The sequence below is a fragment of the Salmo trutta genome, chromosome 13, assembly GCF_901001165.1.
Source record: "Salmo trutta chromosome 13, fSalTru1.1, whole genome shotgun sequence".
Classification (NCBI taxonomy): Eukaryota; Metazoa; Chordata; class Actinopteri; order Salmoniformes; family Salmonidae; genus Salmo; species Salmo trutta.
Genome location: NC_042969.1, coordinates 48,771,252 through 48,787,544, shown reverse-complemented (window position 1 = coordinate 48,787,544; position 16,293 = coordinate 48,771,252). Strand labels below are relative to the sequence as shown.

Sequence of the window (16,293 nt, the reverse complement as noted above, 5' to 3'; positions counted from 1 at the left end):
AAGCATCTAGTGCTGATATGATCTAGCATGATGAGCAAAACATCCTGTGAAACAGAACTGGCTGTGGTGCTGTTCTCTTTCTGATGGATTGTATCAGGGCCTAGGTTTGCTCACACAAGCTGGTAAACCCAGTCTGTAACAAAAACACAGTCTATTGACTGCTCTGAACTGGAATGCAAAGTAAATAGTGAAAATACATCAAATAAATGTTTTTTTCACAACAGAAAAACAGTACCAAAAGATATGTTTGTTTATTGTCTCAGTCATTTGTCATTCTCATTAGTCTGGCCACATTCATAAACCTTTATAAAACAAAATACATGTTTACACTTGTCATTTAGCAGGCTCTTATTCAGACTTACAGGAGCAATAAGGGTTAAGTGCCTTGCTCAAAGGCACAGACAGATTTTTCACCTAGTCAGCTCGGGATTCGAACCAGCGACCTTTCAGTTACTGCCCCAACACTCTTAAGTGCTAGGCTACCTGCTGCCCCATTCATGGCTTATTGCAATGTCCCCTGGATACACAGGTCAGTCTTCCTAGATAAAATAATCCGTGTGAATGGCAACGTGTGTGATCTGTGATAAGAGTCCACTGTATCTGTAGATAGGAATGTCACGCAATGAATAAAGGCCTTTGGGGAAACCTGACAGGAAAAGAGGTCAACTCAGAATATAACCTAGGATTTACTCTGGACTAAAATATATAGGCAATCTTTTTTCATAGATTTGTATCAATATAATGTCACATTATAGACAATTCATGGGCCCAACTTTTTTCTCTCCCACATCATAGACAATTGTTGGTTTCATAATTACTAGAAAAATATAAATGGGGGTGTTAAGAAAATGGTAGGCCGCTTGAAAATTGTTGGTTTGGTACTAGATAAAAGGGATAAAGGGCAAAATTACTGAATGAGTGATTACAGAACCTGTTGAAATAACAAAAATGTTAAGAATTCTGATTGGAACAAAGACATCAGGAAATGATTGTAGGCTACACAATGTCAATGAGACTAAAACAATCACAGAAGGACATCAGTGACACTGTGGTTCACGTTCTAGGCCGTCTGTCACAATATTGAAGTCACTCCATCGTGTTTGATCCAAAAATATCTTACAGGCAGAGCCTATCCAAGATGTATTTATGAAACCTTGGTCCAAAAAAAGGCATTTCAAATATGCCTTTTATTGTCACTTAACGGGCCTTTCTCCAACACTTGCAAACTAATTCAATAGCCATTGCAGTTTGGGTAACATTGCATTTCACAGAGCTTTGATCAATACTTATTTTGAGCAAAAAGACAAAATGGAAACGAGGAATTATGAAGCCATTACTGACTAATGGTGGTCATTTTGAACAGCATGTCAATGTTTGATCACAAGATAAAAACATTACAATAACTATAAAGAAGGAATATACCTTGTGTGAAGCATAAACTAGGTAGTGTTCATATGTCAGCATAGTGGAAAGAACTGGCTACATTACAGTGATCCAAATGATGGAATAATCATTAGAACAAAACAAACATTTGTAATATGACAAGACAAATGGATCTGGGAAATAATTTCTCTGACATATTTTTTGACAACCATAGCTTATGAAATTAACCCCCTATCCCACAATTTCACACTTTTTACAGGTCTCTGAATATGAACTGCTTGGAACAATATTGGCTATTGACAAATTGCATTTGAGAGGTTGTCACCATTTAAATCTAAGCATAGGCTACAAAATGTGTTTTTACGATAACATTTCATACTGTATTGACTCCTGTATTTCAAACTGAACCTATGCTGAATAAAGGAAGTTAACTGATACACAGCAAACATTCCTTTAAGTTCACACGCCACATACAGTTTGGAATGACCATGAAGTGTTCAGTAATATGAACAAGCAAGTATAAAAAAAGAAAATGTAGGCAAGCACTGCCATGGTTGTCTGAACAAAACACAGGCATCATTTAAGACATCAGCCATGGGCGACAAGCAATTTAAGCACAGTGGACTGGACTGGACTTGGATAGCAGTGTGCCTGAGCTGCAATGTACTGCTGGTGTAGACGTAGCCTATAGTCTCTGCACATTCTAAACCTGAGATTCAACATGTTAACAATGCAGCGCTCTGAGCCACACGCCCCTCCGTCGTTAGGTCCCTCAGAGATACACATCCATGGTATTAAGGATCATATGGCGGCAGAGCGGACAGTTCTGCTGGTAGATGGGCTGGCGCAGCAATATGTTGGTACAGTCCCGACACAAACACAGGTGGCGGCAAGGCAGCAGCACCACTGTCTTAGTACTGTCCTGACAGATTATGCACTTCTTCCTCTCTTCCTGCTCCTGGAGCAGAGTCAGTAGGCTGTCATTTGGGGGACCTTTGGAGCTGGTGCCCCCCTCCTCTGAGGAGAGTTTCTGTTTCTGTAAAGGCCTGTATGTGCTGCTGGAGCTGGGGAATGCTAGGTCCCACAGGTCATCCATTAGCTGGCGAGGCCGAGCAGCACGTTCAGCGCGTGGTGCAGTGTCTCCTGCCCTACCGTCCGGAAGAGCCCTCTGCTCTCTGTCATTGGGTTCAGGTTGCCTGGTGTGGCCCTCACCCCTCACTCTGATGTTCCTGTAGACTGGTGTTATTGTTTGGTATAGGCGGCTGGTCTGCCGCTGAAGCCTCTGCCACACGCCCCTGCCCAGCATGTAGAGGCGATGGAGCGCCCTCTGTAGGACCTGCAGGGTGGGGAAAGAGTTGAAGTAACCGACGGCGTGGCGGGCTCCAAGATGGGTCAGCTCAGGGTTCATGTAGATTGTGGCGGTGACAACAATGGCAGCCGTGAGAATGAGGCCATAAATGTTCAGGAGGAAGACGCTGACGAAAATGTGTCCGAGCAAGCCTAGGAACTCCAGGGCTAGCCTGACGGGAGTCCAGAGAACGACTGAGGTGCCGACCAGGCAGCTGTAAAGGAAGGTGAAGAGTGTGAGGGTGAGCTCCACAGCCTTCTGCAGAGGGCAGGAGACCGCCTCCCACATGCTGACTACAACAGAGTAGACATTCTGTGTCCCGATGAGCAGCAGGTTGACCACCGTGTTGACCAGGTAGAGCACCAGGCTGACTGCAATGCCACAGCCCTCCCACACCTGCTGCAGCAAGCAGTGACCACACAGCAGCCCACGGTGGAACAGATCCCTGACATGCAAGAGAACATGTGAGGACAAGTAGCCCACCATTTTGAAACTCTCCAAAATACCTCCCAAGAGCTGCAGCCAGCGCCCTAACATGTTAACTGTGCCCTGGGCCAGAAGTGATACGCTGTCCATCATGGCAACCATGCAGAACACAGTGAAGTTCCAGCACTTCACCATTGAGTTAGTCAGTAGCATGGGTAGCTTATTCACAAAGTTGATACATGCCGCCAGGAGCCGTATCACTGAATGGACTATTAAGAAATTTAGATCCAGGAGGAAGAATATGAAATCGAAACATTTCCCAATAGTGCAAAAGACAAGGTTCACCAGACCCATGATACAGTTCTTACTCGAGTTGGTTCACTGTCTTGATCAATTAACTTTTTTGTCTGGCCAGCAAAGGTTACATAGCTAGCTAGATAACGTTAGCTACCTCGTCCTCGGATGTGTTCACTTCTCTTTCGGTTCAATTAGCCAGTTTAGCTAGCTAGCATAACAAAGCTAGCTCTACTAGCTAACATAACTACCTGCCAAACACGTTGGTCGGGCACATTCCAGTTGCAATTTGAACTAACCAGCGGTGTAACCGCGTTTGTTTTGGCTAAAGGGCGAACATATGCATACACTGTAATCAGCGGATGTTTACTTTCAAACTTGAGCTGGCTCTTGTAACTAGCTAGCTCTTCGGTTAGCCGACTAACTAACAAACTGTTCTTCCTAAATAAATTCCCGTCTTGCGCTCACAAAATGTTCCATCTCCTCATGCCCAGTCCTCAATAATGTATATCCTTGCGCAAAATCCACCATAATCCAATGCAAGATCGAGGAAGTTGACGACGAAAAGTCACAAAACAGACACAGGCTGTTTCCTACACGGTGGCCGCCATAATGGTTTCAGTTTGGTCACATGATCTTCTCCTCTTCTTCTTCTTCTATGAGGTTCAACGGCAGTTGGCATCCAATATATGTTGCATTACCGCCACTTACTACATTGGAGTACAACTCCCTTATACTTTGCTTGATTTTTTTAAAAATGAACAAATACCTTACCATCTAACACTACACTGACACAAAATGTTTAAATAACACCACCCTACTCCACTATGTCAATGCACTGCTCAAAAAAATAAAGGGAACACTAAAATAACACATCCTAGATCTGAATGAATGAAATAATCTTATTAAATACTTTTTTCTTTACATAGTTGAATGTGCTGACAACAAAATCACACAAAAAGAATCAATGGAAATCCAATTTATCAACCCATGGAGGTCTGGATTTGGAGTCACACTCAAAATTAAAGTGGAATACCACACTACAGGCTGATCCAACTTTGATGTAATGTCCTTAAAACAAGTCAAAATGAGGCTCAGTAGTGTGTGTGGCCTCCACGTGGCTGTATGACCTCCCTACAACACCTGGGCATGCTCCTGATGAGGTGGCGGATGGTCTCCTGAGGGATCTCCTCCCAGACCTGGACTAAAGCATCCGCCAACTACTGGACAGTCTGTGGTGCAACGTGGCGTTGGTGGATGGAGCGAGACATGATGTCCCAGATGTGCTCAATTGGATTCAGGTCTGGGGAATGGGCGGGCCAGTCCATAGCATCAATGCCTTCCTCTTGCAGTAACTGCTGACACACTCCAGCCACATGAGGTCTAGCATTGTCTTGCATTAGGAGGAACCCAGGGCCAACCGCACCAGCATATGGTCTCACAAGGGGTCTGAGGATCTCATCTCGGTACCTAATGGCAGCCAGACTACCTCTGGCGAGCACATGGAGGGCTGTGCGGCCCCCCAAAGAAATGCCACCCCACTCCATGACTGACCCACCGCCAAACCGGTCATGCTGGAGGATGTTGCAGGCAGCAGAACGTTCTCCACGGCGTCTCCAGACTCTGTCACGTCTTTCACATGTGCTCAGTGTGAACCTGCTTTCATCTGTGAAGAGCACAGGGCGACAGTGGCGAATTTGCCAATCTTGGTGTTCTCTGGCAAATGCCAAACGTCCTGCACGGTGTTGGGCTGTAAGCACAACCCCCACCTGTGGATGTCGGGCCCTCATACCACCCTCATGGAGTCTGTTTCTGACCGTTTGAGCAGACACATGCACATTTGTGGCCTGCTGGAGGTAATTTTGCAGGGCTCTGGCAGTGCTCCTCCTGCTCCTCCTTGCACAAAGGCGGAGGTAGCGGTCCTGCTGCTGGGTTGTTGCCCTCCTACGGCCTCCTCCACGTCTCCTGATGTACTGGCTTGTCTCCTGGTAGCGCCTCCATGCTCTGGACACTACGCTGACAGACACAGCAAACCTTCTTGCCACAGCTCGCATTGATGTGCCATCCTGGATGAGCTGCACTACCTGAGCCACTTGTGTGGGTTGTAGACTCCGTCTCATCTACCACTAAAGTGAAAGCACCGCCAGCATTCAAAAGTGACCAAAACATTAGCCAGGAAGCATAGGAACTGAGAAGTGGTCTGTGGTCACCACCTGCAGAACCACTCCTTTACTGGGGGTGTCTTGCTAATTGCCTATAATTTCCACCTGTTGTCTATTCCATTTGCACAACAGCATGTGAAATTGATTGTCAATCAGTGTTGCTTCCTAAGTGGACAGTTTGATTTCACAGAAGTGTGATTGACTTGGAGTTACATTGTGTTGTTTAAGTGTTCCCTTTATTTTTTTGAGCAGTGTATATTTAGTCCTATCTCATGCCAACAGCCTGAGAGGATGGGACAAGTCTCGCACACCCAAATACCTCTCTGTAGCTGCCACCACAACCTCCATTTTCTGCGACTTACATTCCATCCCTGCAGTACAGTTGATAACCATTGCTATAAACGCTAAAAATCCATTCTTACTGAAACATATATCACTTGTTGGCCTATCCCTCTGTACTGGTACAGATCTACTGCTCACACCACTCCTCTCAAGATCCCTCCCCCTTGACCCATCTTCCTCTACTTTCTTCACTGCCTCAGCATATGACAATTTCTGCACTACTCTAACCCTGGAAACCTCAACCTCCCTCTCTCGCACGACACATTTCTGATCCCCAGTCCCATGGGCAACCCTACAATTAACACATACCACTACTTTCCCCAATGCTACACATTCCTTTGTCTCATGCCCTTCTGCACACTTCTCACACCTAGGAACCTCCCTCCTACACACTGCTGCCACATGCCCATAAGCTTGACACCTGTAACAACGTAATGTATTTGGCACAAACTCTTGTACAGTGTAACTTATATATCCTAACATCACTTTGTTGGGCAAAGACTCAACATCAAAACTCATGTTGGTCTTCCCTGTGGCTCAGTTGTTAGAGCATGGTGTTTGCAACGCCAGCATGGTGTGTGCAAAACCAGGGTTGTGGGTTCGATTCCCACAGGGGGCCAGTACAAAAAAGAAAAAAAAAATGCATGAAATGTATGCATTCACCCTCCGTAAGTTGCTCTGGATACGAGTGTCTACTATAATGTAAAAGAACAGACAATGACTCTTCTGTTTCACCACCCTGTCTGTGTTGCACCAAGCATCACAAACACTAGGAATCTTCCCCTTCAGTTGGTCAATTTTTACATTTACGGCTATCCCAGTAATCACTCCTTTCAATGGCACCCTTTTCTTGAGAACGAAACAATTCACATTTCTTGCCCCCATTCGTTTAACGCCGAGCGCCTTCTCCCTCTGCCCAACAGAAACACAAACAATTATTGCAAAACCCCTTCTGGTTACTCTCGCCAATTCCACAGTACCCAATTCTGTTTTCACCCACCCTGAAACCACAAATGGATCAGCCAAAAGGCAAGGGTCCACTTTTTCCATAAACCTCACTCCTACTGTCACAGACTCATCTTTATCCTGACCCTCGGTGCAAGCCTCGGGCTCCGAAAACTTCACCACTCCTACCACCTCCTATACTTCGACATCATTCACTTCCATTTCTCCTCCTGTCTTCATCTCACTTTGCTTACACTTTCTACCATTCTTCTTTAACAAACCACGTCCCATTTTTCAGCCATTTCCTCCCTCTCTCTCTGAGACCTCCTCTGCCTCTCTTTTTCCCTCCATTCCTCCTCCGTTTTCCAAGTATACGTCTCCTTATGATAATACTGCACTACTCCTGACAGCCACCTTGTTCTTTCTTTCTCTAGGGACTCCATTTGACCGGCTGTCACAATCTCCGTACAATCAGCACGAACCCCTCGGGATCTAATCAAAATGAATTCCCTGAATTGAAGTCAATATAGTTGGAAAAGATCTTTGATGAAACTACATTCAACAATTCTACCGGTGTGCTGTTTTTTGAGTGACCGATTTTTTGGGACTAATCATAATTTCACGGGTGTGCACGTTCGCCTATAGGCAGGGGCACAACTTTGGTTTTAGAAGTGCGGGGGGACATAACATTAGTATTTTTTGTTTAAAAAAATTAAGTCGGATAAACACTCCAAACAGCCTACCCGACCACTCGGAGGCATCCGCATGGTCCTAAAGCACACCGTTGCCCCAGTTTTGTATCACATTTCAATGATACAACAGGGGGGTTCAAAATGCAAATTCATCCCCTATGAAAATTGCGCCCCAGCCTATAGGTATGTGGCTAGATTTGTTCTGGGTTGCCGAGATTGCAAGGCGAACACCAAATTATCTCAGATGACGATTAGGCCTAAATGTCAAGCACTTTTGCATGCCTTTGATCCACAAATAACTAAGCAATAAACTTCCCATCAATGAGGTGAACAAAAAATCTCAATTGGGCCTTAGGAGTCCGAAATTTTATGGAGGCCTCAGTAGACTTACAAATTAATCTCTTAAATTATTGCTTAGACTTTACACAGTAGGTACACTCCTCCAGCAAGCTCACATCTGGGGATTGATTCCACTATGGATAAGTGTGACAACCCCAAGGCACAGGGCTACTTACTTCAGCTCCAAAGGGGCATTCGCTCTATGTTTTATTTTCCATACTCTTACAAAACCCAGTCAGAGGTTTATCAGTAGTATGGAGCTGCGTGTCCCTATATTCACCATATAAAGACAAGCAGCCGATGACTGACAGGAGCATTTTTTCGTCACATTAAACATTTCTCAGTGACGACAATCCCACAATTTACAACCTCATGCTCTAGGACCAAAATGGAAACGGTCTCGTTAGAGGCCCTAGGTAAAATAAACAAACAATATTGAAATGGATCCCAGATTGGAGAACAACAGAAGCAACCAGGATGGGTCCCATGGTAAAATAAGAAAACACCTTGTTGCACTTCCTACAAGGAGAGGGGACCCGCTAAGGTCTCATTTTCTACAAATGATTTTCCCGCCCACCATGTTATTTCCATGCTGTATAGAGAATGTGACTGGCTGACCCTCCCTTACATCCTTCTACATGATCGGCAGACCTGATTGCGGTGTGGGCTGAAAAAAAGAGGGTCATCCTTTTAACACAGGAAGTGAGGCACTGAGAAATATCAGAAAAAATAAAACTACTGTTGAATGTGGAAATTCCCCAGGAGTACATTCTTGGGCTGTGAAAGTTTCCCTTCCCAGGACCATGGGGATGGCTTTACTTGGTCGACATGGTCGTCACTTGTTAACTCAATTTCATTTCTAATGTTAGAAAGCCATGCTCAATGTTATGATTCATTTAAAAAACATTTTAGGAATGAGTTCAGAGATTTGCACATTTTCTTGTAAATACCCCTTTGACATTCCAAAAATAGACATCACAGATGTGATAAACTGAGTTAGAACTCAGTTATAACTGGGTGGACTTTGGATAAAGAACAGCCTAAATCACGCACTCACTCTTCATGTTGTGGGGTAGGATTGGACATGCCCTGAAACACTGTCTGTGGGATGTGTAATGATTAATAGCCTCTAATTACCAGTAATCACCATGGAGACAGGGATTTGCAAAAGCTTGCGTCTCTTATCAAAGTGTCCCTTTGTCACAGTTCATGTTATTGTGATGGAGTTTAGCAGAAACGGGACTCCAAATATCTCTCCCACTCCCCCCCCAAGCCCCTTTGCCCCCTGTGCACACTCCGTGCTCCCACCCTTGTGCACATTAGACAATGGCCCTCTCTCATTCGAACAGACAACCCCAAAACAACTTGCTCTTGGGTCTGGCCTGGAAAGAATGACTTATTTTCCTCTTTCCTTCCTCTAGGCTCTCCTTAGAACATATCTCTGCTATCTCTTTCCACCACAGAGAGTGAGCGCCATAACAAACAGGAACAGTGTCCAATCATCAATTACACTCGTGCAGGGACCAGGGCACACTAGGAGTATGTGCTAAGGGTGCTAGCCTAGAGAATACGTTGAAGGGGAAATGCCAGGGCAACCGGATTCATGGACAAAATGTAAGTGTGTTTATTCCCAACAGACGTAGATTAAGATTCTCATGGGTATAACGTTTAATGTAAAGGGACACAAAGACAACCATCAATAAAACACTTCCAAAACATCACCTAAAATGCTCAAATAAATAAGATATGCAGATCTGAAGTTGTGAAGATCCTGATTTCACAAGCAGAGATGTCAGTTTTGCCTGAATAAAAGCAGGACCTTTGTTTGGAACACCCTATGCAGGTTTTTCTGTGTCCCTTCACAAAATTCCAGAATGTCCTGACTTTCTGTCCCTATATGTCAGCCAAATTAAAAGCTTACTCTCTTGGGTCTTCTAGGGTCTTTGCAGTCCCTGGGAACTGCACGGAGGAGAGACATCGAGGCACTTTATTTGTGTTGTCTTTTCCTTACTCAGGCCCAGTCTATTTTATTTCCCAAACTAAATGCTCGCAATCTTCCCAAACCCTCTGCCTAGGATTGTATATCATTACAGGTAAAGAGCGCACATTCTTAAGATGAATCCTGATATGACTTTGTAAAAAAAAGTTTACATCGGCAGCTTCTCTGTTTATAATGTACATCACAAATACAAAGCAAATCTACTAAATATTTGACTTGTATCATTTGCATATTTACATCATTCATGTTCAAGGGAAGAGCTGATGACAGCTACGATTGAAATATAAACCCACTTACTATCAATAACCTCGGAAGAATAGAGCTGACACAACCTATCACAACACAGTGTCAGTAAGACTTCTATTGTTCCAAAACCCACAACTTCGAAGTCGTGACGAATGCTGTTAAGACTAACGTTGCTGTGATATAGTAAATGACTGGATTTTTATTTTTATTTAACTCAGCAAGTCAGTTAAGAACAAATTGTTATTTACAATGACAGCCTAGGAACAGTGGGTTAACTGCCTTGTTCAAGGGCAGAAGGACAGATTATTACCTTGTCAGCTCAGGGATTTGATCTAGCAACCTTTGATCTAGCAACCTTAACTGGCCCAACGCTCAAACCAATAGGCTACCCGCCGCCCCAAATGAAAAAATGACTATGCTATGACATATTGTTTCAATATAAGCTTCTTGTCTTCCAGGTATTTCAGGAATGGTCTAATATACAGTAAACATATGTAACATGACCTAGTAGTAAAACATGAGTGATTGGCGGAAAAGACTGGATTGTCTTTCAATTTCCTCTCCTCTACACATCAACTATAAACTCCATCCTTCCTCATGTGACACAATGATATGATGAGAACTGTCCATCCATCCGCTGATTGTGGAACCTAACCTGCTATAGCCTGCATACCACTGCTAGAGTAGTCTGTGCTGGAACCTAACCTGCTATAGCCTGCATACCACTGCTAGAGTAGTCTGTGCTGGAACCTAACCTGCTATAGCCTGCATACCACTGCTAGAGTAGTCTGTGCTGGAACCTAACCTGCTATAGCCTGCATACCACTGCTAGAGTAGTCTGTGCTGGAACCTAACCTGCTATAGCCTGCATACCACTGCTAGAGTAGTCTGTGCTGGAACCTAACCTGCTATAGCCTGCATACCACTGCTAGAGTAGTCTGTGCTGGTACCTAACCTGCTATAGCCTGCATACCACTGCTAGAGTAGTCTGTGCTGGAACCTAACCTGCTATAGCCTGCATACCACTGCTAGAGTAGTCTGTGCTGGTACCTAACCTGCTATAGCCTGCATACCACTGCTAGAGTAGTCTGTGCTGGAACCTAACCTGCTATAGCCTGCATACCACTGCTAGAGTAGTCTGTGCTGAAACCTAACCTGCTATAGCCTGCATACCACTGCTAGAGTAGTCTGTGCTGGAACCTAACCTGCTATAGCCTGCATACCACTGCTAGAGTAGTCTGTGCTGGAACCTAACCTGCTATAGCCTGCATACCACTGCTAGAGTAGTCTGTGCTGGTACCTAACCTGCTATAGCCTGCATACCACTGCTAGAGTAGTCTGTGCTGGAACCTAACCTGCTATAGCCTGCATACCACTGCTAGAGTAGTCTGTGCTGGAACCTAACCTGCTATAGCCTGCATACCACTGCTAGAGTAGTCTGTGCTGGAACCTAACCTGCTATAGCCTGCATACCACTGCTAGAGTAGTCTGTGCTGGAACCTAACCTGCTATAGCCTGCATACCACTGCTAGAGTAGTCTGTGCTGGAACCTAACCTGCTATAGCCTGCATACCACTGCTAGAGTAGTCTGTGCTGGGCTGAAAGAATTGTAGGAATGAATTCCCAAGCTAATCAAATTACTGACTGCTGTGTCTTATGTTGTCCTCTCACCTCACTACTACCAGAATGTCCATTGACCATACGGCTATACTGTATTTAGATCTAAACCTTAGTTTCACAAGAATACTGCACATTGTATTCTATCATGTGCATGCCAACGAGGCAAGGCATCGTCCACTGCTGCTTCACTCTGTAGTAGCAGAATAAGTGACCCTATTCATAATAAGTGACCCTCTGGGGATGTACCAACTCCTTGGAATCAGTTTAACAATATACAAGCTCAGTTTTACAAAATATTAAAAAAAAATTCACATCCCCCATTTCCTGTATTCATGGCTGTTGTTGCAATACATTACATTGTGGATACAAAAAGTATTTCCTTCACCTTGGTCATTATCTTCATAACAGAAAAATAGAAAATGATACATTCTGTTGACATTACAATTGTTAATTTGCCTAAACTGAATGAATTAATCGGTGTTATATTTCACTGGCCTTGAATGGTTAGGTTGAACAATGAGATGGTTTTGGAAACAGGGGCCCCTGCTAGGTCATACAGGAAGTGGAAGCGTCAACAACCTCTTTGTTTACGTCCGCCTTTCATCCAGAGGTGTCATAATTTCCCTGTTTGACTTCTGAAGTTCATCCACATACCAGCCACCACACGGTTGGCCTCTGTCTTACCAAAGGTTACAGCACTAGTATTCCTATAGTAAAGTATACATTTTCACACACAAAAACTGAACCAAGATAATCTAGAGAATCTAAATCAAAGTTTCACCTGAAACATGAAGAAATATGTTGCCTTGAAGCCTTTTCAAATAATTTCAAACATATTTATGTACATTGTGTGTGATTAGCATTGCTCATAGACAGACCTGTATCCCTCCCTAGGAGTACTCCGGAAGGGAGTGTTGTAGATTGGAGTGTTTACTGAACCAGACAAAATGGATTAGCTGTAGATTGAGGGTGGAGGAGGAGGAGGAAGAGGAGAAGAAGGAGGTAGTTGTGGTCCTTTATCTGTGTTGATATTATTTTTTCCATCAAAACAGAGCAATGTCGCCACAAATAGATCATCTTCTGAAATCGGGGGGAAAGAAAAACAGAGCGCAATGAAGTCTACTGAGCATAAAAGGAGATGTCCGGTTTGTTGAATGACCTTCATTACAGGTTTAGAAAGTTTGAGCCCCCAGATGGCAACACACCGGCCCTGCACAGGACTGCACAGCACTACACAGCAGAAACAGCGCATTCAGAAAGTATTCAGACCCCTTGGCTTTTTACACATTTTGTTACGTTTACAGTTGTATTCTAAAATTGATTAGATAAAAAAATGTCATCATCAATCTATACACAATATGCCAGAATGATAAACCCATTTCTTTAAAAAAAATTTTTAGCAAATTTATTACAAATAAAAAACAGAAATACCTTATTTACATAAGCATTCAGACCCTTTGCTATGAGACTCAAAATTGAGCTCATGTGCATCCTGTTTCCATTGATCATCCTTGAGATGATTCAACAACTTGATTGGAATCCACCTGTGGTAAATTCAATTGATTGGACATGATTTGGAAAGGCACACACCTGTCTATATAAGGTCCCCCAGGTGACAGTGCATGACAGAGAAAAAACCAAGCCATGAGGTCGAAGGAACTGTACGTAGAGCGGCGAGACAGGATTGTGTCGAGGCACAGATCTGGGGAAGGGTACCAAAATATTTCTGCAGCATTGAAGGTCCCCAAGAACACAGTGGCCTCCATCATTCTTAAATGGAACCACCAAGACTTTTCCTAGAGCTGGCCGTCTGGCCAAACTGAGCAATCGGGGGACAAGGGCCTTGGTCAGGGTTGTGACCAACAACCTGATGGTCACTCTGACAGAGCTCCAGGGTTCCTCTGTGGAGATGGGAGAACCTTCCAGAAGGACAACCATTTCTGCAGCACTCCAGCAATCAGGCCTAAGCATGGTGGTGGCAACATTATGCTGTGGGGAGGTTTTTCAGCAGCAGGGACTGGGAGACTAGTCACAATCGAGGGAAAGATGAACAGAGAAAAGTACAGAGAGATCCTTGATGAAAACCTGCTCCAGAGTGCTCAGGACCTCAGACTGAGGCAAAGGTTCACCTTCCAACAGGACAATGACCCAGCCAAGACAATGCAGGAGTGGCTTTGGGACAAGTCTCTGAATGCCCTTGAGTGTCCCAGCCAGAGCCCTGACTTGAACCCGATCAAACATCTCTAGAGAGACCTGAAAATAGCTGTGCATCGACGCTCCCCATCCAACCTGACAGAGGTTGAGAGGATATGCAGAGAAGAATGGGAGAAACTCGCCAAATACAGGTGTGCCAAGCTTGTAGCGTCACACCCAAGAAGACTTGAGGCTGTAATCGCTGCCAAAGGTGCTTCAACAATGTACTAAGTAAAGGGTCTGAATAGTTATGTAAATGTAATATTTAAGTTTTTTATTTTTAATACATTTGCAAAAAATTCTAAAAACCTGTTTTTGCTTTGTCATTATGGGGTATTGTGTGTAGATTGATGAGGGAAAAAAATGTCTTTAATAAATTGTAGAATAAGGCTGTAACGTAAAACAAAATGTAGAAAAAGATTTAAAAAAAATACTGAATACTTTCCCAATGCACTGTAACGGGAAGCAATGATGAAAGACTAAAAGCTTTTGTCTCGAAGGAAGCACAAACATCTCTTCCATCTTTAATCATGGTATCATTATTGATGCCCCTTGCATGTACCTCACCACAAAGGCTTTTAAGTTCACAGTAGTCTGATCAGGGGTGGGATTGGCAAAGTGCAGATAACTCCACAGAGGCCCCTCCCATAGCCTCCATTAGGTCACCACAACATAAATAAATAAAATACATATCTTAACAAACACAGGCTTGAAATAAAGCAATAAACATATCCAAACTAATGATGAAATATTTGAATTGTAATAGTTCATCATAATACCTATGATATCATAATATCATATGCCAATTTAATCGTAATGTACTCATTATCTAACTCATTATAATATATAATTCCTATACACTGAGTATACAAACATTAGGAAGACATTCCTAATAGTTGCACACCCTTTTGCCCTCAGAGGGAAATAGACTCTACAAGGTGTCGAAAGCGTTCCACAGGGATGCTGGCCCATGTTGACTCCAATGCTTCCCACAGTTGTGTTAAGTTGGCTGGATGTCCTTTGGCTGGTGGACCATTCTTGATACACACCGGAAACTGTTGAGCGTGAAAACCCCAGCAGCGTTGCCGTTCTTGACACACTCAAACCAGTGCGCCTGGCACCTACCCTGTTTAAAGCGCTTAAATACTTTGTCTTGCCCACTAATATTTTGTCTTGACCACACATAGACTACCATCAGAAAGTATTCACACCCCTTGACTTTTTCCACATTTTGTTTTGTTACAGCCTGAATTTAAAATTGATTAAATGTAGATTTTGTGTCACTGGCCTATACACAATACCCCATAATGTAAATAAGAATTTGTTCTTAACTGACTTGCGTAGTTAAATAAAGGTTAAATATCTATATATTTTTTTAAAGTCAAATTAACAAATTCATTTTAAAGTCTATTAATCCAAAATTAAAAGCTGAAATGTCTTGAGTCAATAAGTATTCAACCCCTTTGTTATGGCATGCCTAAATAAGTTTTGGAGTAAAAATGTGCTTAACAAGTCACATTGTAAGTTGCATGGACTCACTCTGTGTGCAATTATAGTGTTTAACATGATTTTTGAATGACTACCTCATCTCTGTACCCCACACATACATTTATCTGTAAGGTCCCTCAGTCGATCAGTGATTTTCAAACACAGATTCAACCACAGAGACCAGGGAGGTTTTCCAATGCCTTACAAAGAACGGCACCTATTGGTAGATGGGTACAAATAAAAAAAGGAGACACTGAATATCCCTTTGAGCATGGTGAAGTTATTAATTACACTTTGGATGGTGTATCAATACACCCAGTCACTACAAAGAAACAGGCGTCCTTCCTAACTCAGTTACCTGAGAGAAAAGAAACCATTCAGGGATTTCACCATGAGGCCAATGGTGACTTTAAACAGTTACAGAGTTTAATGGCTGTGATAAGAGACATGAGGATGGATCAACAACATTGTAGTTACTCCACAATACTAATCTAAATGACAGTGAAAAGAAGGAAGCCTGTACAGAATACAAATATTCCAAAACATGCATCCTGTTTGCAATAAGGCAAAAAAAGAAAAACTGTAATTAAAAAATCCTGAATACAAAGTGTTATGCTTGGGGCAAATCCAACACAAAACAACACTGAGTACCAGTCTTCATATTTTCAAACATGGTGGTGTCTGCATCATGTTATGGGTATGCTTTTCATCGGCAAGGACTAGGGAGTTTTTTAGGATAAAAGGAAACAGAATAGAGCAAAGCACAGGCAAAATACTAGAGGAAAACCTGGTTCAGTCTGCTTTCAAACAGACACT

General features: G+C 43.2%; 1 protein-coding gene across 1 annotated transcript; it reads right to left on the bottom strand.

The window, feature by feature from the left end:
- Positions 1-227: 227 nt before the first annotated feature.
- On the bottom strand, positions 228-4,067 carry LOC115205896 (E3 ubiquitin-protein ligase RNF26). The gene has a single exon (XM_029772322.1). The coding sequence runs from the start codon at positions 3,509-3,511 to the stop codon at positions 2,156-2,158; it is 1,356 nt and encodes a 451-aa protein (XP_029628182.1). The 5' UTR covers positions 3,512-4,067; the 3' UTR covers positions 228-2,155.
- Between the last annotated feature and the right edge of the window lie 12,226 nt (positions 4,068-16,293).